Source organism: Podarcis vaucheri, assembly GCF_965113315.1.
Source record: "Podarcis vaucheri genome assembly, chromosome: 11".
Classification (NCBI taxonomy): Eukaryota; Metazoa; Chordata; class Lepidosauria; order Squamata; family Lacertidae; genus Podarcis; species Podarcis vaucheri.
Window position 1 is genome coordinate 10,836,607 of NC_138749.1, and position 27,318 is coordinate 10,863,924.

The window sequence follows — 27,318 nt, forward strand, 5'->3', positions numbered from 1 at the left end:
GTGTGCCAGGGACAAACCTAGGCTAAGCCCTGTCTCCCTGATGCACTACTTTTCTAATGTACAGGGGATTTCTTGCATGGAAGCACGGTCTGTCACGAAAGTGTGTGTATGTGCTGCAAGCCCAGGCACAAGACTTACTACCTGTGCGGACATTAGGCTTTAGTGGCAGGTGTCACCTCTCATATTTCTTAGCATTCCTCAGAAGTTCCTGCATAGGTCGCCAGATCATTGATTCTACACAAACAGTGACGGTAGCTACAACCAATTAAACGGGCCTCAGTACTAGGTATAAGTGCAAAGCACACGAATTATTTCTAGATCAAGGGAAGTAATAGTGCCACTGTATTCTGCTCTGGTCAGACCTCACCTGGAGTACTGTGTCCAGTTCTGGGCACCACAGTTCAAGAAGGACACTGACAAACTGGAACGTGTCCAGAGGAGGGCAACCAAAATGGTCAAAGGCCTGGAAACGATGCCTTATGAGGAACGGCTAAGGGAGCTGGGCATGTTTAGCCTGGAGAAGAGGAGGTTAAGGGGTGATATGATAGCCATGTTCAAATATATAAAAGGATGTCACATAGAGGAGGGAGAAAGGTTGTTTTCTGCTGCTCCAGAGAAGCGGACACGGAGCAATGGATCCAAACTACAAGAAAGAAGATTCCACCTAAACATTAGGAAGAACTTCCTGACAGTAAGAGCTGTTCGACAGTGGAATTTGCTGCCAAGGAGTGTGGTGGAGTCTCCTACTTTGGAGGTCTTTAAGCAGAGGCTTGACAACCATATGTCGGGAGTGCTCTGATGGTGTTTCCTGCTTGGCAGGGGGTTGGACTCGATGGCCCTTGTGGTCTCTTCCAACTCTATGAGTCTATGATTCTATTTTGCTTCAGTACAAACAGTGGGTCTCCTGTATCAATAAAACTGCAGTAGTTTTTGAAAAGGAGAACTGTGACAGGTGGCTTTGAGCTTTGCTTTTTGCTTTTGAGAATGGAATGCACCTAGGAGCATTGCTGACTCTCACCCAGAACCGTCTCGCTAAAATATCTTATCCCAAGCCTCTTCCAAAATGGTGCCTCGGAGAGGCCAGTTCTAGCTTGGCAAGCTTCTGCTTTAAAAGATTTCAGTGAGGAAGTTAAACCTCTTGCCCATGGGTAGGCAAACTAAGGCCCGGAGGCCGGATCCGGCCCAGTCGCCTTCTAAATCCGGCCCGCGGATGGTCTGGGAATCAGCATATTTTTACATGAGTAGAATGTGTGCTTTTATTTAAAATGCATCTCTGGGTTATTTGTGGGGCATAGGAATTCGTTCATATATTTTTTTACAAAATATAGTCCGACCCCCCACAAGGTCTGAGGGACAGTGGACTGGCCCCCTGCTGAAAAAGTTTGCTGACCCCTGCTCTTGAGTATGTGCATCTTGACTTTGGTGTGCACGCACTCAGGTATACACTTAAGTACAGCCTGAGTGCAATGCAGCTGTGCAGGCATGTTTTATTACGTTGGTCCCTAGCAACTGGTATTGAGAGACATACTGCCTCTGATCCTGGGGAAGCCATTGCTATCCTCTTATCCTCTGTGAATTTGTCTCATGCCCTTTTAGTGCTGCCTAAGTTGGCTGGCATCATAAGCGAGTTCCATAGTTTTAACTGGGTGTCGGATGGAGAAGTACCGGTACAGTGGTGCCCCGCAAGACGAATGCCTCGCAAGACGGAAAACTCGCTAGACGAAAGAGTTTTCCGTTTTGGAGGTGCTTCGCAAAACGAATTTCCTATGGGCTTGCTTCGCAAGACAAAAATGTCTTGCGAGTTCCTGCTGGTTTTTTTTCCTTTCCCCCCCTTTTCTAAGCCGCTAAGACGCTTATCAGCTGATCCGATCAGCAGATAAGCCGCTAATAGCGCTAATCCGCTAATCCGTCAATGGGCTTGCTTCGCAAGACGAAAAAAATGCTAGACGAAGAGAATCACAGAACGGATTCTTTTCGTCTTGCGAGGCACCACTGTAATTCCTTTTGTCTGTCTTGAATTCCCCACCATTCAGCTTTATTGGATGGCAATGGGATCTAGTATTATACAAGAGGAGGAGAAAAACGCCTCTCCACTCTCCCCACACCAGGCAAAACTTGCCTTTTGTTCTCTAAACTAGCCAGCCTCCAAATATTGATCCGGCCCCACTCATCATTTTGGTGCAACAGACAGAGGCTGTTGAAAAGTAAACTAAGGCAACCAGTGTTCGAAATTAGCCAGGTGCCAGGCGCATTTTGCTACTGGCGCCGGTCCAGTTGTGACTACGTGAAGGTTCAGTACAGTGGTACCTTGGGTTACATACGTTTCAGCATACAGACACTTCAGGTTACAGACTCCGCTAACCCAGAAATAGGACCTCGGGTTAAGAACTTTGCTTCAGGATGAGAACAGAAATTGTGTTCTGGCGGCGTGGCAGCAGTGGAAGGCCCCATTAGCTAAAGTGGTGTCTCAGGTTATACGGACCTCCAGAACGAATTAAGTTCTTAATCTGAGGTACCACTGTATACCTGAAGGAGGGTCTCCACCCCCATCGTTCTACCCGGACACTGAGGTCCAGCGCCGAGGGCTTTCTGGCGGTTCCCTCGCTGCGAGAAGCGAAGTTACAGGGAACCAGGCAGAGGGCCTTCTTGGTAGTGGCACCTGCCCTGTGGAACATTCTCCCATCAGATGTCAAGGAAATAAACAACTACCTGACTTTTAGAAGACATCTGAAGGCAGCCCTGTTTAGGGAAGTTTTTAATGTCTGGTGTTTTATTATATTTTTATAATACCTCCAGGGTGACTGGAGAAACCCAGCTAGATGAGTGGGGTATGAATGAATGAATGAATGAATGAATAATAGTATTAGTATTATATTCCTTTGTGGCGACTGCAACCTAGATTCGAGGTTCCATTTGGTGCCCAGCTTATATACTTGAGTTTCTCACACTGAATGCAGCAGATCCTTCAGCAACACAGTGTTTCGGTGTATGTGTGTGAGCCAAATGCACTTTCTCCATCTGAATGAGTATGTGTACGCCTTCATTGCAGGGGGTTGGTCTGGATGACCCCCCATGGTCCCTTCCAACTCTACATTTCTCTGATTCACATTGCAGTACATAGGAAGCCACCGTGTACCGAGTCAGACTACTGGTCCATCTAGGTCACCAGTGTCTACACTGCTTGGCTGTGCCTTTCTGGGGTTCTAGGCAGGGGTCACTGAATCTTAGAACTGTTGGAAGGGACCTCGAGGGCCATCTCTAGAGTCCAACCCCCTGCCAGCCCTACCTGGAGCTGCTGGGGATTGAACTGGGACCTTCTGCATGCCACACAGGTGTCCTGCCACTCAGCCATGGCTCTTTGAGTGCCCTTGAAGGGGGGGAGGGAGCTCAGAACTCTCCAGGTGAGAAATGAAGCCACCTTATTCTGCAGTTTGCCTAAGCCGTCTGCTGAGTTCATGACCAAGGTGAGATTTCAGGCCGGATGCTGCCTTCAGAAATAATAATAATTTTAGTTATTGGACTATCTGACTTTTAGAAGACAGCTGAAGGCAGTTTTTAATGTCTGATGTTTTATTATATTTTTAATATTTTGTTGGAAGCCGCCCAGAGTGGCTGGGGGAACACAGCCAGATGGGCAATGTATAAATTATTATTATTATTATTATTATTATTATTATTATTATTATTATTATTCCCCTGTGGTGACCGCAACCTAGATTCATTCTTTCTGTGACACCCAGGGCCGGATTTAGGTTTGATGAGGCCCTCAGCTACTGCAGGTAATGGGGCCCTTTATATGTCCTTTGTCAACAACAAATTGTCACTGTTTTTTTGTGTTGAATATATGCTATATGGCAATTTATGGACCCAATAGGTATCTAAAGCCATTTGCACATAACAAAAATACGTATTCTCTCAAAGTAATTGTTGAACTGAAATACAATTAAGAAGAAGTATTTTAATAGTGATATAATTATTAAGCTCTAACTTAAAATGATTGGGGGCCCATTACTTACATCATAGGAGCCTACACAGCACAAAACACTGTTGCTGTATGTAGGTTTTAGTTTATTTGTTTTTAATCGTATATTTTGGAAACGTACATCCAGTTGTTGTTGTTTTTCCTATAATATTTTGTGGGGCCCTAAGCTATACCTTGCTTAGCTTATACGTAAATCCGACACTGGCTGACATTGCTGGCATTTTGCGCTTACGATCGATCGTAAAAGTATCGAAAGAGGAAGAAGACCCCCGATAAGTGCACACATGAATGGCACCTTCCCTTTGCATCCCCACCCCCTCGCTCCCTCCCTCCCCTCTACCCTTTTAGATTCTCTCGCATCTCTCTTTCCAAACTTGGCAGCTCCCCATAGACTCCTCGGCACCTCAGCCTTATAAAATGGACGCCCTGCGAGTGTGAAGCTTAAAGGAAGAATGCGGTCTGTTGGCAAACTCCAGCTCATGGTGTCCACGGCCTACTTGCTTGCATGTGACAGGGGACACGGCCGCTTCTGGTTACATCCTCTCCTGCTTTTTCGGATTGCAAAACTTTCCGGCCTTCGGTTCAAGCATCAGTGTGTGAACAGACAAGACAAGAGCTTCATAATACTGTCGCATGCATGCATCTTCCACACCTGTCAAATGCACTGGTGCAATATATATTTTACAGCCACCGCAGGTAGTTCAGCTGTGTTAGAAACAGAGACATGAAAGCTAGGAGCTAAATCTTAAACCTAGGTTTATGGGCGCGACAACGGAATGTCTAGGCTCGCTTTTTTAATCACAAGAATACAAAAGCTGAAAATGAATGAACTGCAGCTAAGATTCCAGTTACAGATAGGTAGCCGTGTTGGTCTGCCATAGTCAAAATAAAAAAATTCCTTCCAGTATTCCAAATAATATTCCTTCAAGCTCTGGGAGGAAGACCTTTCATTGCCTACAGACAGCCACCCAATCTTAAACAACTCCTAACCCACAATAATACTACAACCAGACTTAACACGGACACTGGCACCAGAGCCTGCAATAAACCCAGATGCCAACTTTGCTGCCACATACACCCGGACAACACCATTACTGGCCCCAACAACATCACACATACCATCTCGGGACTATTTAATTGCTCATTGTCTAACTGTGTATGCCATCAAATGCCAACAGTGTCCTTCAGCTCTCTATATTGGACAAACAGGCCAAACCTTACGACAAAGAATAAACGGACATAAATCTGACATCAAGAATCACAAAACAGAGAAACCAGTAGGAGAACACTTCAATCTCCCAGGACATTCTATACAAGATCTCAAAGTAGCTGTTTTACTACAAAGGAATTTCAGAAATAGACTGGAAAGAGAAGCTGCTGAATTGCAACTCATTACCAAACTTAAAACCATGGAGAGACCTGGTCTGAACAAAGACATCGGATTCTTATCTCATTATACATGACTAAGCCATTTTTCACCTTCTCACCCCTTGCCTTTTCCTGTAAGACCTATTGCAGTCGTTAAGAGTCGTCAACAGGCTCATCTCAGCTATCTGCCAATCTCCCATTCCCACCACCCTTCTGAGTAATACCCCTCCCCACCTTCTCACTATATAGAAGGATCTGGCAACTTCTGTTTCAGTGTATCTGAAGAAGTGTGCATGCACACGAAAGCTCATACCAAGAACTAACTTAGTTGGTCTTTAAGGTGCTACTGGCAGGATTTTTTTTATTTTGACTGCAGCTAAGATGTTATGTTCATTTTTCACATGGTCTAGTCCTTCCCCTGCCCACCCCCTAATATTCTTAAGAGGAGTCTCTTCTCCAGTTTTTCCTTCCACTCTGCAGTTTTAATCTGAAATCTTAGGCGGAGTCCTGCGCCCAGAGCTCAGAAACGGCTTGCGATAATGAAATTCCCTGTCGCAAAATGCGCCAGGAACAATGGGAGTTTTGAACCCTGCAATTCAGAGATGCAATTGGATTGCAGCAATGTACAAATATTGTTGGGAACAATGCACCCTAATCTTGGAAGTATCCTACCAAAGGGCTGCGTCCGGCATCCCCATTTCATCCTCAAAACAACCTTGTCCAGGAGGGAGTGAGCAGCCCATGTTCTCCTGGGAAGCTCCATAAGTGAGTGGGGATTTGAACCTACGCTGTGTACACACCATACTTTTAAAGCACATTAACACACATACATACACCCCCCCCATTCTGGGAACTGTAGTTTAAGAGTGCTAGGAATTGTAGTTCTATGAGGGGTTGGCTACAAGTGTTTTAAAGGCAGCAGCCCTATATTTCGCTCTAACCACTGCACCACACTACCTGATGCTTCTCTGGGCTCCACACTTGGAACTGGAAATGGGGTCCTTTCCACGCTGCCAGCATTCCCACCCGAAGCTGCCAGCTGATTCTGCACAGCTAGCTGCCCTGCCAGTAACTGGAGCCCAGGGGCTTTAAGACAGCATTAGATGAATTCACAGAGGATGTGACCTGCAGTAGCATTTTGTCACCGCAGCTAAACAGAGTCTGCCATTTAACACAGCACCTCAGATTTCATGACATGCTTAGCTATTACCACTCTGGCCATGTAGTCACTCCCACCTCTAGTAACAAAGGGTAAAGGTGGTTTTTATTTATTTTTTGTTAAGGTTTCAACACTGACAGCTTGTTTTCTTTTTTTATCCTTTATTTTTTTGGTTTTTCAAATCAAAGTTGCACGATCACATATCCAGAATACACCATAAAAACAAAACTCCAAAGAATTTCCTGGATTTCCCTCCTCTCCTTTGTGGGTTCCTATTATATAATAATTATAATAATAATTTATTCCATGTCCATCTGGCTGGGCTTCCCTTACTGTTAACCATTCCCTCCTGTGTCTTTTATAATAATCCAAATTTCTTACATCTCCATTATATCAAAAATTCACCATTAAACTACAAGTGTTACAACGATTTTAACTTTTTGCAATGGTTTTTAAGATGAATTATAAATTTCCCCCATGGGTAAAGGTGGTTTAAACCACCCAGCCTCTTGGGCTTGCCGATCAGAAGGTCAGCAGTTCGAATCCCCACAACACGATGAGCTCCTGTTGCTCTGTCGCAGCTCCTGCCAACCTAGCAAGTAGATAAATAGGTACTGCTGTGGTGGGAAGGTAAACAGCATTTCTGTGCTCTCTGGCTTCCATCACAGAATTATTATTATTATTATTATTATTATTATTATTATTATTATTATTATACCCCGCCCTCCCCAGCCAAGACCAGGCTCAGGGTGGCTAACACCCGATATAAAAACAAGTTGATTGAAATACAACTTAAAAACAAGATTAAAATACAACATTAAAACATTAAAATACAACCTCATTTCAATGGAAACTCAAATCAAAAACTTTTGGGGGGATGAAAACGTCAAGTCTTCACCAAAGCTAACTTTTCAGACTGGTCCTACATGGGCCAGAAAAAAGCCAGGGAAGTCGCCAAATAGAAGTTCCAGAAAGCTGTCTATGGACAATTGCCGGCTCTCTCGGCCTGAAAAGCAAGATGAACATTGTACCCCATAGTCGAATTCAACTGGGCTTAACCGTCCAGGGGTCCTTTAACTTTACCATAGCTCAGTGGAAGAGCAGGGAGTTGGACTAAGCACCCTTGTGGATTCCTTCCAACTATATGATTCTTTGTTCTTTGCATGCAGAAGGTCCTATTTTCCAGTCTCTGGGTAGGGTTGGAAATGTCCCCTGTCTGAAACTCTGGAGAGGCACGCCTAGCCAGTGTAGACCAAGGGTGAGCTTGTCGTAATGTTCCTGGGCTGCAGCTCCCACCATTTGTGACCATTGGCCATGCTGGCTGGAGCTTCCAGGAGGCCACAAGCAGCTCACTTCCGGTGCAGACAGCACTGAGCTACTAACATGGATCAAGGGTCTGGGTCGTTATAGGACAGTTTCCTCGGCTGAGCTGAGGGCAAACAGGACGAAGAGATGCGAAATACAAAGTGGGTGCAAGCGGTGTGTGGTGGACGCACTCAACAGGAGCGTCCTTGTGCGCATTCCTCATCGGGTTACGTCTCTTCTGTGAAAGACCAGCGGCTGCCGAGAAGGCTGCGAGGGGAAATGCCGGCACTCGCAGAGCCCCACTCCCTTACTTGCTCTCCGTTTTTGCTGACCCGAAGGCACCCACCAGACTCCTTGGCACCTCTGCCTTGAAATGAAGACGTAGCGAGCGTGTTTGTGCGTGAGAGAGGAAGGAGCTTGGAAAGAGGGTGTTGGAGATGTTCAGCAGCCAGCTTGCTCCTTCGCAGATGTGCGTGTAAGTTTTCTCCGGGGCCCTTTGGAGAGAGAGAGATTATATGGGCTCTCCAATTAAGATGGAACGGAAAACCCAGTGGTAATCTTCTTCCTCCATTATTGGTGACAGCAATGCTCCTGAACTGCTGGGAACTGCAGCAGGGGAGGGCTGTTGTGTTCAGGTCCTCTCATAGGTATCTGTCTGGCCACTATGAGAACAGCATGCTGGACTCGATGAATCACTGGCATGATCCAGCTGTTCCCATGTGCTTATATTTACAGTATTTTGGTAAAAGTTGGGGCTTTCCCCCCTTCCCATTCCTCCTTTGTTGCTGAGTGTCTGAACATCTTGGGAGCAAGTAGCTTGAGAGCCAGCGTGGTGTAGTGGTTAAGAGCAGTAGACTCGTAATCTGGTGAACCGGGTTCGCTTCCCCGCTCCTCCATATGCAGCTGCTGGGTGACCTTGGGCTAGTCACACTTCTCTGAAGTCTCTCAGCCCCACTCACCTCACAGATTGTTTGTTGTGAGGGAGGAAGGGAAAGGAGATTGTTAGCCGCTTTGAGACTCCTTCTGGTAGTGATAAAGCAGGATATCAAATCCAAACTCCTCCTCTTCTAGCATGGCCCGCGCTTCGTCCAAGGTGGATTCCCCAACTCCCAGGACCTGCCTCAGGCATTTTAGTGCCTGCTGTGGAAAACAGTGTCCCTACACACACAAGTAAATCTTACGCTCTGGACACTTCATCTGCATGAGACCTGTGCAAATCCCTAGGAGTGGCACATGAGGGCAGTTTTATACTGTACAAAAGAGCATTCAAGCGCATGGTTCCCACACCTCCAGTCAGCTGTGATGCAATCCAGAAACGGTTTTGTCCGCTGTTGGCATGGAATTGTCCCTCTGCTGCATCGCCGCCTTCCGCTTCTGCTGGAATGCCTTCCCACAAAACAACAGGGCAAATTACAAACCAGCATTGTGGAAGGGCACGTCGTCTCAAAATGGGGCTGAGTTCGAGTTTCGGATTAGTGTGGAGATGGATGGAGATGGATGGATGGATGGATAGATCAATTCCGATCGATAAATAAATAAAGACAGAAGGCAGACACACCTATATACCTCAGTTTTCAAATGTTTTGGTTCCTGAACATCGCAAACCCGGAAGTGAGTGTTACAGTTTGCGAACTATTTTTGGAAGTCAAACGTCCGCCGGGGCTTCCGATTGGCTGCAGGAGCTTCCTGAAGCCTATCAGAAGCCACGCTTTGGTTTTCAAACGTTTTGGAAGTCGAACGGACTTCCGGAACGGATTCCGTTCGACCTCCGAGGTATGACCGTATAGCGTTTGCTTCCCTGATTTCTTTGTCTGGCAAATTGCTGCGAAGTCGCAGTTCCTTGCAAACCTGTTCGGACGGTGTCACGAGCACATTACCACGTACATGTGAGACAGGCTGCTAAACTGTCGGGTTTCCATCCAGGAGCCCCCGCAGCCCTCTTGTAGGCCTGCCCCGAGACCACTTCCTCCTGGGCCCCCTTTCGAAGCATCCGAGCCCTGGCTCTGTTCACATCTGGCAGCAGGCTGACTTTTCACACCACAACGCAAACTTGTCTGAGAGGCCTCCCGGGAGTTCCAGCTGCCTCTCTTGGGCTTCTAAGGAAGGGGGTGGAAATATGGGGGTGGTGGGGGAACTTAACAGCAAGGGGGATTTTGCACCATGAAGCGGAGGTTGCCCGGCTGAGCTATTTGTGACGTGGCCGGTAGGGCCTTGGAGAATCTGCTGCATAAACAACCACAGTAATAAGAACCATGAACGGATTTCTGCGTGCATGAATTCATGACATGCACAAATTTCTCTTGAATGGCATCTATATCTGCCTGTCTATATATACAATCCGGTTTCCAGCATTCTGTCACACTCTCCGCACGACTAAGAGATCATGCATGGGGCTGTGCAGGAAGAGAGGCCGGCTAAATTCCACGAGGCTTGGTTTTCAATGGATGGGGTCAGTGAGAGCAGGTTCACCCCCCCACCCACCCCCATTTCTCCCAACCGCACCCTTTCCTTCCTCCTGTTTAAGTGAATGGGTGCTTACCCCTGTGATGGCCTGGGACTTGGGCTCAGACTCGGAACCAGAGGAGTCTCAGTCCGCACCGGATCTTTTGCCTCAGGCAGCATCTGAACCAAGTCTGGGGCCTGATCCTGAAGAGTCCCAGTCTGCACAGGTTCCCCTGCAACAAGCACCAGCTGGGCCGAGTCAGGGGCCTGAGCCTGCCCTGGCTCCAGATGCGGGGATGACCTCGTTGCCTTCAGCTGGGCCATCACTTACAGCAGCTCCACTACCGGTTGGGTCAGGGGAGGCTGAGGCGGCCCCTGGGTCTAGTAACCCACCGACGTCTCCCGAGCTACAGAGACTAAGGTCTGAGAGAAGGAGAGACCTGAGTACTCGAAGGAGGAGTGCTTGCCTTCGGACGAGACAGGGAGGTGAGTCACCGGGGGATCAGGACCAGCCGTTCCCCGACAAAGATAAAAGGCTGTCGGGCCCTGTCCCAGGTTGCGGGAGCAACATTGCTGTTTGCTAGACCCTGCCTGAGACCCTGTGCCTGGCCTGACCTAGCCTGCCTGGCTTCCTGCCTTGGCCCTGTCGGACTGACTCCTCGCGGAATCCTTGGATTCAGGACCGGTCCTGCACCGCGTTGCTTGGGTTAACCCCCGGGTCCAGCACAACCCCAACGGGGAGAAAAGTAAACTAGCCTTGTGTTTAAGCTCTAGCCCGGCAGCACAGGATTCCATTCAGGCAAGTGAGGAGGTTGGTAGAGTGCTTTGCTCCTCTCCCGCCGGCTTCCAGCAAGCTAGCGGACAGTTATGCAGGCCAGTAAATTTGGTGGGCTTATTTACAAGGCTGGAGTAACCACTATACTCCGCCATAACAATCGGTATTTTGTGGGTGCCCAGAAAACCTCTGGCTGCCTGTTTTTTGGAAACAGGATGTGGAACCTTTGCTCAGACCCTGCAGAGGTCTTCTGATGTCAGTGGTAATAGTACCGACCTACCTTTTAAGGTTGTTGTATGGTTTATTGAGACAACGTATGTAAAGTACCATATTTTTTGCTCTACAAGACTCACTTTTTCCCTCCTAAAAAGTAAGGGGAAATGTGTGTGCATCTTATGGAGCGAATGCAGGCTGCGCAGCTATCCCAGAAGCCAGAACAGCAAGAGGGATTGCTGCTTTCACTGCGCAGCGATCCCTCTTGCTGTTCTGGCTTCTGAGATTCAGAATATTTTTTTTCTTGTTTTCCTCCTCCAAAAACTAGGTGCGTCTTGTGGTCTGGTGCATCTTATAAAGAGAAAAATACGGTGCTTTATACACTCTCAAAGTGCTATATAAACGTGAGGCATTGCTACTGCTAATTAAACCAGGCTCCTACCTACCGTCTCTTTCTGTCCATTTATTTTAACCAAAACAACATCACAGGATTTTGAGAAGTACGTAGTTTGATTGATCATGGCATTCTGATCCACATAAAAGTCCCGGAAGTGAGAGCTGGGTTGGATTGCTTTAAAACGTGAACTCCTCGTTGCTAATATATACACATACCGGCATCTAAACATGCAGTTTCTCAAAGTCCTATCTGGACCCTTCTTATAGCCATCGAGGTAAATGGGAGTTTTATAACTGTATTATTAGGAACATTTTCTTTGAAGGGATTTATTGGCATTGAGGAGAGCTTAAAATAACGGAAAGCCAGCAAGGATCACCGGTGTGTTATAGTTCACGTATTCCTAGTTATCTGGCCAGCTTCACAGCAGCTTTTAAAGCACCCAGCATGAACTACTTACAGCTAATGGCAGCCCATTGCCAGTGATAAATATGGAGAGGTGCATTTTCTATTTGAAGCCTTTGAGCTGGCAACAAACCCCATTGCTCTGGCCGTAGTCAAAACATAAAATCTCCCGGAATTTGTTAGTTAAGATGAAAAGCGTGCCTGCCTTGCACTTTTAAAAGGTTTGGCTCCCCCCCCCCCTTCTCTCTCTCTCTCTCTCTCTATATATATATATTCTATAGGGACTTGCCTTCTGAAGCAGAGTTTAAAGAAATACCAAATCAAGGACACAATCCTGCCTATGTCCGGCGTTTCTGAGCCCTGCTGCTTTCAGCTGAAAAGTCAAAACACATGGACAGAGCGCAGCCCTAAAATATGCTTGTGCGTTGTCCGAGTTTGTAATGTTTCCACATTTTAGAGCAAACCTATATTGCCCAAGTGCCAGTTGTGTGCCCTAGCAAATGAATTGTTTTATGCAGCTCTGTAGTCTATCTTTGCCCCACTGTTTCCCATGGGCTAAGGGGTGGCATTGGAGGAATCCCATCAAAATGTTGGGGCTGCCTCCCCCTGTGCCCAAAGTGTTCACAATCAGAAGTCTGTGCTACCAAGACTTGCTAGGAATCGGTTCCCAATTAACTCAGTAGACTTTTGCTTTCTCTCTCTCTCTCCAACTTGTTGGTTCAGAACAGGGATAGGGAGCCCCCAACCCACAGAGATTTTCTTCAGCTTAATTACTATGTATGGAGCAGATCTTCATAGAGGGATGTGTTTCTGTGGTGCATGTTGTATGTGTGTAAGGTACACATGTTTGCGGAATCATGTCCACTTTTATTTTATTTTCTACTCGCCGTCAACATGCAGCCACAGACAGGTAGTACTTCTACCTGTCTGAAATAAGGGCCCCAGCCAACCACCTTAGAAGTGTAACACTCCCTTTGGCGATGATGATGAAGATATACAGTGATACCTGGAGTTACAAACACCTCAGATTACAAAAGCTTCAGGTTACAAACTCCGTTAGCCTGGAAGAGTTACCTCGAGTTGAGAACTTTGCCCCAGGATGAGAACGGAAATCGTGTGCCGGCGGTGCAGCGGCAGCAAGAGGCCCCATTAGCAAAAGCACGCCTCTAGTTAAGAACAGTTTCAGGTTAAGAACGGACCTCCGGAACAAATTAAGTTCATAACTGGAGGTACCACTGTAGTTATTTATTCATAACCCACCTTTTTCCCTGACAGGGACTCAAGGCAGCTTACAGATAAAAATACACACACATTTGATGTTTCTGGATAGATCGATCGATTGATAGATCGATCCAAGCCCTGCTGTTACCTGCCCAAGGTGGGTATGTCTTGGCTGAAACAGCCTCACAGGCCAGAGGCTTGACAGACCAGGTGTGTCCTCTTGGCTGGTGGCTCCCCAACCCTGGTTTCATACATAGCCAAGCTCTGACTCATCCAAAGAGATCCTTCCCATTTTAGGTTGCAGTCATGGGGAGTTACTCACGGAGGCATCACATTCAATGGCAACACCCAAAGACTGAGATTCTGAAGGTCCACAATCCGTATTACTTTTAATTTTTAAATAAATAAATACCAGCTTTAAGAGCAAGGAGCCAAGTGGCTTACAATGGCACCTTCCAGATGTTGACTACAAGTCCCATCATCCTTAGCCATTGGCCCTTCTGCCCGGGGCTGATGGGAACTGGAGTCCAGCAACATCTGGGAGGGCACCATGTAACAAATAGTAAGACATCTTGACACTATAAAATGGCCCAGCTAGCAGTTCATAAAGACGCACACCAAGTGTGGAATAATTTCAAGTCATTCATCCTCGGTGCCCTTTTTCAGGAACCTCCCAGATTTTCTAATATCTTTTAATATATGTTAAACATCATGGGGTGTTCTACGTGGCCTCCTAGACTGGTGGCAACGGATTAGTATTATCTTTCGCAGGGACGCTCTGCCGCTAATGATCATCTTTGAGTGACTGACGTGTTGTTTACGCCGTGCTGATTTTATTACTGGGCGAGTTTTATTGGTGTGGAATTGTAATATTGCTTTAATTTCATTTGCATCAACTTGTCGCCTAGAGAAGTATTTTCATGAGGTGACTAATAAATAAATAATATATGATCAGAGTGCGGTCAACTTTTTAGCAAGATTTTATATATATATATATATATATATATAAATGCAATCGTGTATTTCCATGGGGGAGAAAATGAAGGCATCGGGAGCAACTCTCATGGAACGGGCTTTCATCCCCTGGGATTTGCCTGGGGTACAAGGGTATTTTTCCTTCTGTTTTTCTGCCTTAAAGCGTTGTTTTTTCCACTGGCGGTTCTTGAGACAGGGCGGGGTCAAAACCCGCACAAATGAATGCATGGCTCTTCTGCCCCCCCCCTTTATTTTTGCTTTAGCACAGCTGTTTCGTTTTGCTGCCTGAATCATAATCCAGAATCCATGTGGTTATCCTAAGCAGCTCAGATCATGCATTGGAAATTGCAGGACACTTCGCAGCTTTCAAAACCCATTGATGTGGTCCATGGTTACAGGAAGCAAGAGAGTAAATAAGCAGTTTACCTCAGAAGCTGGGGGTTTCAGCGGCAACCGTTGGATTTCTAAGGAAGAGGACTAGGGATAGGTCAGGAGGCTTCCAGAGAGATGGTGTTGTTGTATCCAGTGTTGGGCCTACTCACCTGTACATACAAGACAGACCTGTCCTCTTTATAGGCTTCGGTTCCTGGATTTCTTTGCAGAGATGATCTTGCTTCATTAAACAAGTAGTATACCTTACTGCTTCTCCCATTTGCTCCCCCAGAAAACCTTGCTTAGATAACATGCCTTTTGATGTGGCACCAAGATGCACAGACCATAGTTCAACTCAGGCATAGGCAAACTTGGCCTTTCAGATGTTTTGGGGCTACAGATCCCATGATCCCTAGCTAACAGGACCAGTGGTCAGGGATGATGGGAATTGTAGTCCCAAAACATCTGGAGGGGCCGAGCTTGCCTATGCCTGGTTCAACTCTTTGCATTTTGCTTTGGTTCCCACACGTTGTGTGCTTCGCTAATCTTCCAAGGAGTTGTTGTTTTTCATTTTGTGTTTTTATGTTGTAACAGCCCTGAGACCTGCAGATATACAAATTTAATTTATTAATTGTGAATTGAAGAAGAAGAAGAAGAAGAAGAAGAAGAAGAAGAAGAAGAAGAAGAATTAATAATGCAACCTGCTCCTGGGACCTTGTAATGGAAGAGATTTGCCTCTCCACATTCACATTTTCCTCCCCTTCTTCTTCTTCTTTTTGCAGAAAGACTTCACCGTGCGGGAAGAGCTGCAGCAGAGCGACGTGGAGCGCTGGCTGGGCTTCATCACCTTCCTCTGCGAGGTCTTTGGCACCATGAGGAGCAGCACTGCGGAGCCCTTCCGAGTCCTCGTCTGCCCCATCTATACCTGCCTCAGGGAGGTAAGGCAGCTCCGGGGTCAGCCAGTGACAAGCCACACGGCATGTTTGACAACAGGGCGCCCCAGTTTTGCAGCTTCCAGGCCGCCCCACCCCCTCACCTTTTCCTTATTAGCGCTTGATAACCCTTTCTCCGCCAGTTTCCTTTGTTTTATTTTTAGAACAAAGGGCTTGTTCCAACCAGAAGGAAGGAGGAAGGGAGGGAGGGGGAGAGAGAGAGAGAGAGAGAGAGAGAGAAGGAAGGAAGGAAGGAAGGAAGGAAGGAAGGAAGGAAGGAAGGGAGAAAGGAAGGAGAAAGGAAGGAGAAAGGAAGGAAGGAAGGAAGGAAGGAAGGAAGGAAGGAAGGAAGGAAGGAAGGGGAAAGAAGGGGGAAGAAGGAAGGGGAGAGAGAGAGAAGGAAGGAAGGAAGGAAGGAAGGAAGGAAGGAAGGAAGGAAGGAAGGAGAAAGAAGGAAGGGGAGAGAGAGAAAAGAAAGGAAGGAGAGAGAGAAGGAAGGATGGATGGAAGGAAGGAGGGAAGGAAGGAAGGAAGGGAGAAAGGAAGGGGAGAGAGAGAGAGAGAAAAGAAAGGAAGGAGAGAGAGAAGGAAGGATGGATGGATGGAAGGAAGGAAGGAAGGAAGGAAGGAAGGAAGGAAGGAAGGAGAAAGAAGGAAGGGGAGAGAGAGAGAGAAAAGAAAGGAAGGAGAGAGAGAAGGAAGGATGGATGGAAGGAAGGAGGGAAGGAAGGAAGGAAGGAAGGAAGGAAGGAGAAAGAAGGAAGGGGAGAGAGAGAGAGAGAAAAGAAAGGAAGGAGAGAGAGAAGGAAGGAAGGAAGGAAGGAAGGAAGGAAGGAAGGAAGGAAGGAAGGAAGGAAGGAAGGAAGGAAGGAAGGAAAACACCCAGCCCCGACTTCTCCCTTCTCGAGAGTTATCTTGGAATGATTATCATGGAGGGATACACATGAAAACCATTATGGGCAAATGGATTTAGTATTCCAACGTAATATTTCAGGACCCCCAAGCGGAATAGGCAGAGTGCTAGGCAGAGAGGCTGTACCATTTAAGAGTTGCACCGAACCGTAATTCTGCTGTTGCTTCAGCATTGCTGCGACCTGGGAGCCCTTAGGAAGGAGAGCAGGAGACGAAGGAACAGCAGCAGGGAAGGGGGAAGAGTTATCTAATTGGTCCAAACAAAAGCCAGCCAGCTCTTTGCCCTGCAGGCTTACTGTGCAAAAGCCGTTTCACAACATTCAGTCCAGTCTCCTGTCGCAGCAAGGAAAGGAGCCTGAGACAGGGCTGAGGGCAGGATTCCACTCAGTAATTACTCAGATAGAACGACTTCCACTCGCAGACAAAGGACTTCCTCCCCTTCTCCTCGTCGCCTTGGAGAAGAAGGGCCAGAGCTCAGTGGTAGAACATCTGCCTTCCCTGGCATCTCTAGGTAGGATTGGGAGAGATTCCTGCCTGAAACCCAGCATGCTCCCCAGATTTGCTCCAGAGGATTCTTGGAAGCAATAGGACAGATTTACGGGGCGGGCTGGGAGACGGGAAGAAGATTCTGTCACTCAAGGAGAAATTATTGTGCCGATGGAACTTTCACCTTAGCGCCAGGTTGAATTCCACTCTTACCGTTATTCACACACACATTTAGGAACGTTAAGATAGGGCTGGATCAGGCCAGAGAACCATCTAGCCTAGCACCCTGCTTCTTGCAGATGCCAATGGGAAACAGGACCTAAGTGCAGCGGCTCTCTTAATAAAATAATAAAATAATAATAATAATAATAATAATAATAATAATAATAATAATAATAAAAATAATACTTTATTTATATCCTGCCCTCCCCAGCCGAAGCCAGGCTCAGAGCGGCTAACAACAGTAAAATAATACAGCATTCTAAAATCAGTTCATTATAAAATCAGTTCAAATCAAATTAATGGCAACCATTGAGCTAGAGTTCTGTGAGGATTACCAAAGGAGGGGGTCAGGCTGTGTCTTGGCCAAAGGCCTGGTGGAACAGCTCTGTCTTTCAGGCCCTGCGGAAAGATGTCAAGTCCCACAGGGCCTTAGTCTCTTGTGACAGAGCGTTCCACCAGGGGCTGAAAAACCCCTGGCTCAGGTTGAGGCCAGCCGAACCTCCCTGTGGCCCGGGATCTCCAAGATGTTTTTGTTTGAAGACCGTAAGGTCCTCCGTGGTGATGTTCTCCAGCAGCTCATTTCAGGAAATCTGCTGCTTCTGAATGGGACACGGGTGGCGCTGTGGGTTAAACCACAGAGCCTAGGGCTTGCCGATCAGAAGGTCGGCAGTTCGAATCCCCGCAACGGGGTGAGCTCCCGTTGCTCGGTACCTAGCAGTTCGAAAGCACGTCAAAGTGCAAGTAGATAAATAGGTACCGCTCCGGCGGGAAGGTAAACGTCATTTCCATGCGCTGCTCTGGTTCGCCAGAAGCAGCTTAGTCATGCTGGCCACATGACCCGGAAGCTGTATGCCGGCTCCCTCGGCCAATAAAGCGAGATGAGCGCTGCAACCCCAGAGTCTGTCACGACTGGACCTAATGGTCAGGGGTCCCTTTACCCTTTACCTTTACTGCTTCTGAACTTGGAAGGTTTTCACTTAGCCAAGTGAAACAGTTAGCCACTGATAGATCTTTCTGCACTATGAAGTTCTCGAATCCACTTTTGAAGCCCTCTAAGCCGACCTTCACCACATCCTGTGGCAAAGGGTTCCATAATTTAACTTGGGATGACTCCCAGGTTGCAGTATTGTGACGTTATACTGGACAGAGTAAACAGGCTAGAATTGGCAAGGCGGCTGAGGAGCGGTGAAGCGGGGCTGGATGTGGGGCTCGGGGAATCCCTATGCTGGGGTGAGGACAGGCATTTTGCTAGTTAACCCTCAGGCCATCGCTGCCACCAGTTCACTGCAGAGTCTTCTTAAAAGTTTGCAGGAGGCAGCAAAAAAAAGGCACTTTTTGGAATATTTGCACCAACTCTGTCAGCTCTCACGAGTTTTATATTATTAAAGGCAGACAGTTTAACTGCGATCTAGCCGCAGGAAGTGTTTCCCTGAGTCATTTCATTCTCATCTGTGTTTTGTTTAACTTTTTTTCCCCCATTCATGTTTGCTTCCATTCTTAGAAAGCTTTGGGAGTGTGCTTAATCCCAGCCATTGAGCACCGCAACAATGCAGTGTTTCAAATAAAGGAAAAGTAGCCTTAGCAGGACTTATCGCAAAGAGCACAGCTACCCAAGAGACTTCAGTTTGTTTGGTTGTTGTTGGTTTTTTGAAATCGCAGCCGAAACAGCAATACTGTAAAAGCTCACTGCGGTTTAGAGGACTGCAAGAATGAGGTGTCGGGCATAGGAGAAATTAATTACCTGCTTTCCCAAAAGCCCCCTGAAACTGCCTCGTGTGTCTGTGTGTATCTTAGGAAGTTGCCTTAGACCAATCAGTCCATTTGCCTATCTAGCTCAGTATTGTTTGAGTGACTGACAGTGGCTTTCAGGCAGGAGTCGTTGCCAGTCCTAGCTGAAGATGCAATGGACTGAACCTGGGATTTTCTGCATGCAAAGCAGAGGTTGCATCCCTGAGCTATGGCCCTTCCCCTCTGAAAATAAGATTTCCCAATCCATGTATAGGCCACACACCCGTGGCCTAGTTGTTACCACCATTACTCCCTAAGGAGCTAAGCCGGTCAGTCTTAACATCCTATAAATGATGGGGCCAGGCAAGTCTCCCTTGGGAAGAAGTTTCCGCCCATTTAGGTGCCACCACTGAAAAGGCCCTCTGTCACTTAGGCACCCACCACGTGTGAGATGGCTTGGGGGGAGGGGCACAGTAGCCCAGAGGCTGGGGATTTTATTTATTTATTTCGTTTATTTCATTTCACAAGATTTATACACCACTTGAATAATAATTTTTAAAAAACCACCCTCCAAACAGTTTCAAAAACTCAAAAGTGGTTCCTGCTCTGTTTGGCATTGGAGGATTAAACCAGAAATGTCCCCTACATTCATACCCCCCCCCCGCCATTTCATACTAGAAAACTGAACGTCGTCATTCTTAAAATGCTACATTTTCCAAAGCGCTTCATGTATATTATCTCAGGAATCCTTGCAACAGCCCTTTTTAGGAACCCAGTATTATTATCCCCATAGTGCAGGTGGAAAAGCTGAGGATAAGAGAGAGAATGGCTTGACTAAAGCCACCTAGTGAACTCATGGTCAAGGTAGGATTTGAACTGGAGACTTCACGGCGTGTGGTGCAGACTGCCATCTGTCTTGCCTTCAACAGTGTGGATTGTGTGGCCAGGAATTCAGGACAGAATCCCACACTGCCCAAATACATCCTTTTCTGATTCTGGAGCTGGGGGGGGTAAGGCAAAAGTGCCTGGAATTAGGCACTCCTCGCCACTGAAATCACCTGAGCTTCAAGCAACAAAGCTGGAGCAAGGAGCAACCCCAAGCTGTGTACCTGCTGTTTCAAGGGGAGCGCAATCACATCTGGAAAATCTCCTCAAAATCGTGGACCCAAGAACCTGCAGCCCATAGCACTTCTTTTTCCTGGATTCAGTTTTTTTGGGGGTTCTTAGCCCACATCCAGCCGCTATCCTGCCTCACCTGCCTCAGGTGGAACAGAGAAACAGTGCATATTGGTTCCTCCTTGTTCCAGATCCCCTGAGGACACATCTCAGCAGCTTCACCTAGAAAAGCATGTGCTCTCCTTGTCTCTTTCCTGACAAAGGCCCTCAAGCAAAGAACCCAAGGCTGTCACAGGGCCAAAAGTGGGCCTGGAAACAGACTGAAATGGGTCCAGATCATCATCATCCATTTGTGTTGAAGCACCATCGCCTTCTTGAGCACTTGCCCCCAAAGCAGACATTTGCAACTAGCCGATAGTTGTCTAAAATTCTGGAGTAAGGAAGGACATCTTAAACAGGAGGTACATCACTGCCTCCTTAAAGTGTGGAAGAAGAAGAAGAAGAAGAAGAAGAAGAAGAAGAAGAAGAAGAAGAAGAGGAGGAGGAGGAGGAGGAGGAAGAGGAGTTGTTTGGATTTGATATCCCGCTTTATCACTACCCTAAGGAGTCTCAAAGCGGCTAACAATCTCATTTTCCCTTCCTCCCCCACAACAAACACTCTGTGAGGTGAGTGGGGCTGAGAGACTTCAGAGAAGTGTGACTGGCCCAAGGTCACCCAGCAGCTGCAAGTGGAGGAGCGGGGAAGCGAACCCGGTTCACCAGATTACGAGTCCACCGCTCTTAACCACTACACCACGCTGGCTCTCCAGCACCTTTATACAGTACTCCTCTCTGTAGTTTGCTCAGCGGCAAGATTTGACCCTCTTCTAGACATGGCAGCTTGGCCCTTCTGCAGTGCCAGAAGGCGTTGCAGATCAGCTGTAAGCGTTGCAGATCAGCTACTGTTTCAGCTCCACCGGTGAACCCACAGCAAGCTGCTCCTGGAAGAGGAATGCCGTGCCAGCTGGCAGAGGAAATGCCCTCCCTCTTCCCATTTCCAGGTCTAGTTAAAATGTGGGAGGGAAGCAATAAGAGTTGGCGAGTGAGGCCAAATGCCGTCTCCTTGGAAGAGGCTTTGTCACTCACATGGTGTTGCTTTCATCACTTCCCTTTCCTTGTCCTTGCTCTGGGGTGACCTGCCAGAGTCGCCCTCCTGAGAAATGTAAACATGGATGGCATAGCACTGCCCATAGGGGATGCGTGGAAACAGACTGGACCCCCTATCACTTGATGGGCGAGGAGCTTTCAGAACGCCTTCTCTTGCACCCGGGGTGTGTGTGTGTGTGTCTTTCTTGTGCTTTGTGTTTCCCAGCGTTCTTCAGATGAAGTCACACATCCTCTTCTCACAAAGTTAGTGCAGCTTCAGACAGCCAGGAAATGTAGTCTGTCTGCCAGCTGGGTGGTTCTCCCACATGGGATGCCAAGGAATCTTCTGCATTGTGTTATTCTAGCTCCAAAAGCAAAGGCTGCTCCTCGTCTGACGGAGGAGATTAACTCGACTCCCACCATTTCCTTCCTTCAAAGGCAGAAGAGGCAAGGAGTGAAGGATGGCTGTCTCCAGGCTGCCCTGCCTGGGGTCCTCCCAGAGACAATTGGGTGGCCCTGGTGGACCAAGAAGATAGCCATGGAGAAGGGAAGGTCTGGAGCAAACTTCCCCAACCCAGTGTCCTCAGCATGTTTTGCAGTACAATACCCACCATCCCAGGGACGTGGGTGGCGCTGTGGGTTAAATCACAGAGCCTAGGACTTGCCGATCAGAAGGTCAGCGGTTCGAATCCCTGCGACGGGGTGAGCTCCCGTTGCTCGGTCCCTGCTCCTGCCAACCTAGCAGTTCGAAAGCACGTCAAAGTGCAAGTAGATAAATAGGTACCGCTCTGGCGGGAAGGTAAACGGTGTTTCTGTGCGCTGCTCTGGTTCGCCAGAAGCGGCTTAGTCATGCTGGCCACGTGACCCGGAAGCTGTACATCGGCTCCCTCGGCCAATAAAGCGAGACGAGCGCCGCAACCCCAGAGTCGATCACGACTGGACCTAATGGTCAGGGATCCCTTTACCTTTACCTTTGCCCACCATCCCTGACTGTCATGGCATGTCCAGAGAGTGGAATTAGCTCTTTATTGTCAAAAGTGCACTTATTAGGTTAGGGGAAGGCGTTTCCATCCGTCCTACGTCTCTCAGCTACTCCTTGGCATGCACCCTGAAAGTACTGCTCCTTAAAGTTCTTGCGTTTGACACATGTATTTGCTAAGACATACGTGGAACACAAAAAGCTTTTATCTGGACATTACATTTAGAAAAACTGATTCATTTCTACATACATGGAACACAGAAGCTTCTATTTGGACATTACGTATATAAGAACTGATCTACAGTCATACCTCGGGTTACAGCTGTTTCAGGTTGTGTTTTTTCGGGTTGCAGACCGCCAAAACCCAGAAGTACCGGGACAGGTTACTTTCAGGTTTCAGCAGTCGCACATGCGCAGAATCGCTCTATGCGCAGAAGCGCCGAATCGCAACCCGCGCAGATGCAGGTTGCGAACGTGCATCCCGCACGGATCACATTCACAACACAAGCGTCCACTGTATTTGTATTTCCTGTTCTAAATGTTGGTCCTTAATTGCTTCTGCTCAATTAGATAATGTGAAAAGAGTTATGTTTATATGATGCATAAAGAATTTATATAGTTAAACACAGCCAGTTATGTTGTGGGTATACTTGCAAAGGAGACCTCAGCTTATGTATCTTGCCCACCCAAGCTGCGTGCAAGCAGGCCATGACTGCGCCTGTGTATAATCTGCCCCTGCTCCAATCCTGTCCTGGTCCCAGGAGACAGTGGAGGTGAAGATGTGGAAGACCTTGACTCTACAACAGCCTGATCTCTCCTCCTGCACCCCTCTGCATCTTCTCCTGCCTGTTCCAGGCTCCCCCAGATCATTGACCCACTTCTTCCAAGTCAGTCTCCAACCCCTTCTCCCAGTGCCCCACTCCTCAGGGTTCCAGCCAGTCCCTGACAACTATTGCTCACACTGGAGGGTGCAAGGTTGCGGGAGGCTGGTCTAATGTAAGGGTGGGGAACTTGCAGCCCTCCAGACATTGCTGGACTAAGCTCTCATCCTCCCTGACTATTCTAGGTGGTGCTCATGGGAGTTGAAGTTCGCAGGTACTCCCCACCCTCCAGTCTAATGGATGGATCAATATGGAAGCTATAGAAAATCTCTAGTACATGAAAGGGTTTTCTAAGTGGCATCTCACTGTGATTTTGCTTTCTTGTATTTTTTACAGTTGCTGCAGTCTCAGGACATAAAGGAAGATGCTGTCCTTTGCTGTGCAATGGAGGTACGAATACTGACATTTTCATCTTGAGACACAGGCCGGGAGATGGATCCCCTCTTTTTTTTGCTTTCTTGTTGGTCTCTCTGTGGTTGAAAATCAGTCAGTGGATGAGAAAGAGGGTGGGGGAGAGCCTCGCCAATAATCGTTTGCACCCCACCTCCCATGGTGTAGTGGATAGACTGGGACTTGGGAGATCTTGAGCTGCTTGGAGAAAAAGGTGGGGTATTACCAGGGCCGTCCTTACCTGGGGGGTGCAAGGGGTGCAGGGCATCCAGGCGCCCAATTTTGGGGGGCTCCAAATGCATAGCTACTGTATACTGGTCCCTCTCGATTGGTGGCAGTCAAAAGCAATGGAGCGAAAGTCCCAACGAGTCAAGAAACAAAACAGTTTTTTCCGTTGTTACAGGCAAACGAGCCCTCCCCCCCAAAAAAAAGCTCAGTAACTTTGAGTTTGCCCCCCCCCAAAAAAAAGGTCAACAACTTTGGCTTCCCCCCTCCCAAAAAAAAGCTCAACGAAAGTTAATTTGGGGGCGGCTAAACTAAATTTGGGGGTGCTGGGTGGATCTTTGCACCCCGGCGGCGCAAAAGCTAAAGACGGCCCTGGGTATTACTGCCATAAATAAAATAAATTGTAATCCTGCAAGAGTAAATATCCAAATAGGGCCATAGGGTTGCTGTGTCCAGCCGCCCTGATGTTGCATTTGAAAGGCAGGATATGAATCAAAATAATGTCACTGTTTATTTATTTCCATTTACGAATTTCTTACTATAAAAGCACCAGCCATTGAAACTGCCTCACATATAAGCACAATTAAAATGGTTTTGCGTACGAAAACAAATTCAAAGATGGAAGGAAGAAACAACCCCAACCAGAGAAGAATGGCAAACCAAGTCGATGGACTATGCTGAAATGGCAAAATTAACTGGGAAGCTCAGAAATCAAGAGGACAAGAACTTTAAAAAAGAATGGGGAAAGTTTATAATTTATTTACAAGACCATTGTAAGCAGGTTAGAACATTAGCAGGATTTTAAACACCACTTGTAAAGTAACGGAAAGTATAGATAATTTGGAAGGATAACATTTGGACAAGTATTGACATGCGGTTGTAAATATTATCATTTGGACCCATGGAAGTGATGGGGGGGGTCAGGAGATTCAGAGTAATCTCAATATTTGGATTTTGAATTGTGTTGGGGTGGGTTTTGTAAGTTTATACGTTTTAGAGTCAAATAAAAATAAAAAATAAAAAAAATCTAAACCAATGCAGATACAGAATGGGATAAAACTGCTCATTTAAAAGGCTTGCTGAAAAAAGGCCTTTAGCAGATTCTCAATAGACAACAGAGAAAGCATCTGCCTCCAGCGAGGAGTTGCCACCATGCTAAAGGCCGGATTCTGGTATCATTTGAACTGGACGTCCTAATGAGGGAGGGAGGGGTGTTATTGGTCTGCTTTGTTCTTGTTTCATCATGTATTTTGCGTTTTTATCTTGCATTTTTATGATGCGAAACCGCCCTGAGATCTACGGATGAAGGGTGGTATACAAATTAAATTAATAAACTGAATATCTGCAGGACGGCGTCTCTGGCAGAGCGCAGTATATAACGGATGAGATGATATTTTAGGTATCCTGGTCCCAAGCTGTACCGCCATAACTTGGGTTACAGCCTCTTCAGGTTGCGTCTTTTTGGGTTGTGGACCGGAACGGGTTATTTCCAGGTTTTGGCTGTCACGCATGCGCAGAAGCACTACATCGCACTTTGCACATGCGCAGAAGCACTGAATCACAACCCGTCTGTGCGCAGACGCATTTGCAACCCGAGCGTCCACTGTATAGGACTTTGTACACCAAAACCAGCCGTTTGAACTTAGCCTGGCCGCTCACTGGCAGATGCTGCGATCCTTTTAAGCAGAGACGTAGCCTGATGGCCGCATTCTGATCCCATGAGCCTCTCTGGGCTGCTGTGTTTTGCACCGACTGCAGCCCCAGAGCGAAATGCGTACGCTTGCCCAAAGAAAAGCAAAACAAGACGAGACTTCCTTCTCCACCTCCTTTCTTCCCAGGTGGAGAGAGAAGGTGGACTTGGTGGCACCAGGGCAGGACGGGCCCTCTTTAATGCCCAGCGCTTGACCCCGTTCTCATTCTCTCTCTCTCTCTCTTTCTCGACAGCTGCAAAGCACCGGCCGGCTCCTGGAGGAGCAGCTGCCCGAGATGATGATGGAGCTCTTGGCGATTGCCCGCGACAAGATGCTGTGCCCCTCGGAGTCCATGCTGACCCGGTCCCTCCTCCTGGAGGTCATTGAGCTGCACGCCAACAACTGGAACCCCCTGACGCCCCCCATCACACAATACTACAACAAGACAATCCAGAAACTGACAGCCTGAGTGGGAGGCGGGGTTGGTGGTGGAGAGCCAGGAGGAGGAGGAAGACACGCACTTTAAAAACAAAACAAAAAGCAAAACACAACAGGAGAGAGAGAGGAGAAAGGATTTGGGCAAGGAACTGAGCTACAGCAACCAGGGAAAGGACCGAGCGACCTTTTGTGGTCCAGATACCTAAGAAGACAAACTCCCAGCATGCGTACGAATATGTTCCTGGGGGCGAAGCATGTTTCTTTTCAGCCCTGTCCTCAAGTGCCGTCACCGCCCCCCACTCCCTCCGTGCCTGCTATTTTTTGTTTCGAGGCTCCCCTTTCTCCATCCCGCCCCCGTCGCTCATTCAGCTCCACATCCCGCCGGGTCATTGTTTCGGTTCGAGAAAGAACACGGCGGACATGAATAGGGAGCGCGGAGAGCCAGGCAGAGATGGCTTTCACCAGCCGCCTCCTGGCTTGCAGTGACCAACTGGCGGGAGGCAGAACGCAGCAGATGTCTTTTGGGGGGACAAAGGCAGACACGTTCCACACCAGACTCTGGTAATTGACAGCTTTTGTCAGGCAAAGAGACACCCCCCTCCTCCCCCCCTCCTTTCTTCCACTCCTCTTGTCTTCATGGTTTTGTCTCCTTCGCTTTCCTCCTGTTCCACCCTCCTTTCATCCGACCCTGAAACCCCCATTCCAGATTAGACATTCAGAGGGGATAAAATTCTCTCTTTCACTCTCTTTTTTTTCCCCCTCCCAAAAAAGAAAAATTGCACTGGGTATCTTTTCTTTTCTCATTGGTGTATTATTTTTATGCACATTATGTATAGCATATATCTTATATATACGAACGAACGGACAAATTGCTATCTTGAGTTTTGGGAAGCAAAGATAATGTTACGACGCAAGCGGAGGGTTGCTTGAGGACCTCGAAGTACCGGGAGCGCAACCCCAAAGCCACTTTAGAAGTATTATAGCTACAAAACGTCTTTGCCGGTGGGTTCGCATTAACAGCCTGATTCCATGATTATTTCACCGGGACTTGTTTTCCAGATAAAAGGTCAAATCCACACGTTGCAATTGCTGTCAGAATACACCAGCGTTGGTACCAGTTTCCTGAAGGGAACGTCTAACATAGTGATTTCATACAAAAGTGTTGAAATCTTTTAATTGCTGTGTACATAAGTGTTTAAAGAAGCGTATGCACAGGGACAGAGGATATCCACACGTTAAGAGTTCAGTACAAGAAACACTGGTGTTTCTCTTAGCAGTTGCAATGTGTGGATGTTCCTTAATCATGCGCTTAAATTATATTAAATTAAAGCATATCTTAAATGAAATTCAGAGCAGTGCGCCAGATGATTTCAGAAACAGTCAGTCTGCAGCTAATCGGCTGAAGTTGAAGGTTGTGGGGGATGACATTTGTCAGCTAATCAAGAAGCAGCTCAGCCTTTGAGTTGGGGTTTGTGTGTTAACACTTTTCCTGCTTACGAACGGCTTTTTAATTCCAGTCTTATTCCTAATTATGCAGTTGAACGGTGGCCCCTTATAGTTAAGCCTAGAAACGAGAAAGAGA

The 27,318-nt window shown here is 47.4% G+C and overlaps 1 protein-coding gene across 3 annotated transcripts in view; it reads left to right on the top strand.

The window, feature by feature from the left end:
- The window catches only part of CTIF (cap binding complex dependent translation initiation factor), a 179,389-nt gene extending 152,307 nt beyond the window's left edge, over positions 1 to 27,082 (top strand). For all 3 annotated transcript variants that reach the window (XM_082241989.1, XM_082241990.1, XM_082241991.1), the window contains 3 exons: positions 15,394 to 15,549; positions 23,329 to 23,382; positions 25,552 to 27,082. In XM_082241989.1, coding sequence (XP_082098115.1) covers positions 15,394 to 15,549; positions 23,329 to 23,382; positions 25,552 to 25,767 — 426 coding nt within the window. In that variant the 3' untranslated portion in view covers positions 25,768 to 27,082. The remainder of the gene's footprint in view (positions 1 to 15,393; positions 15,550 to 23,328; positions 23,383 to 25,551) is intronic.
- Positions 27,083 to 27,318: the final 236 nt, after the last annotated feature.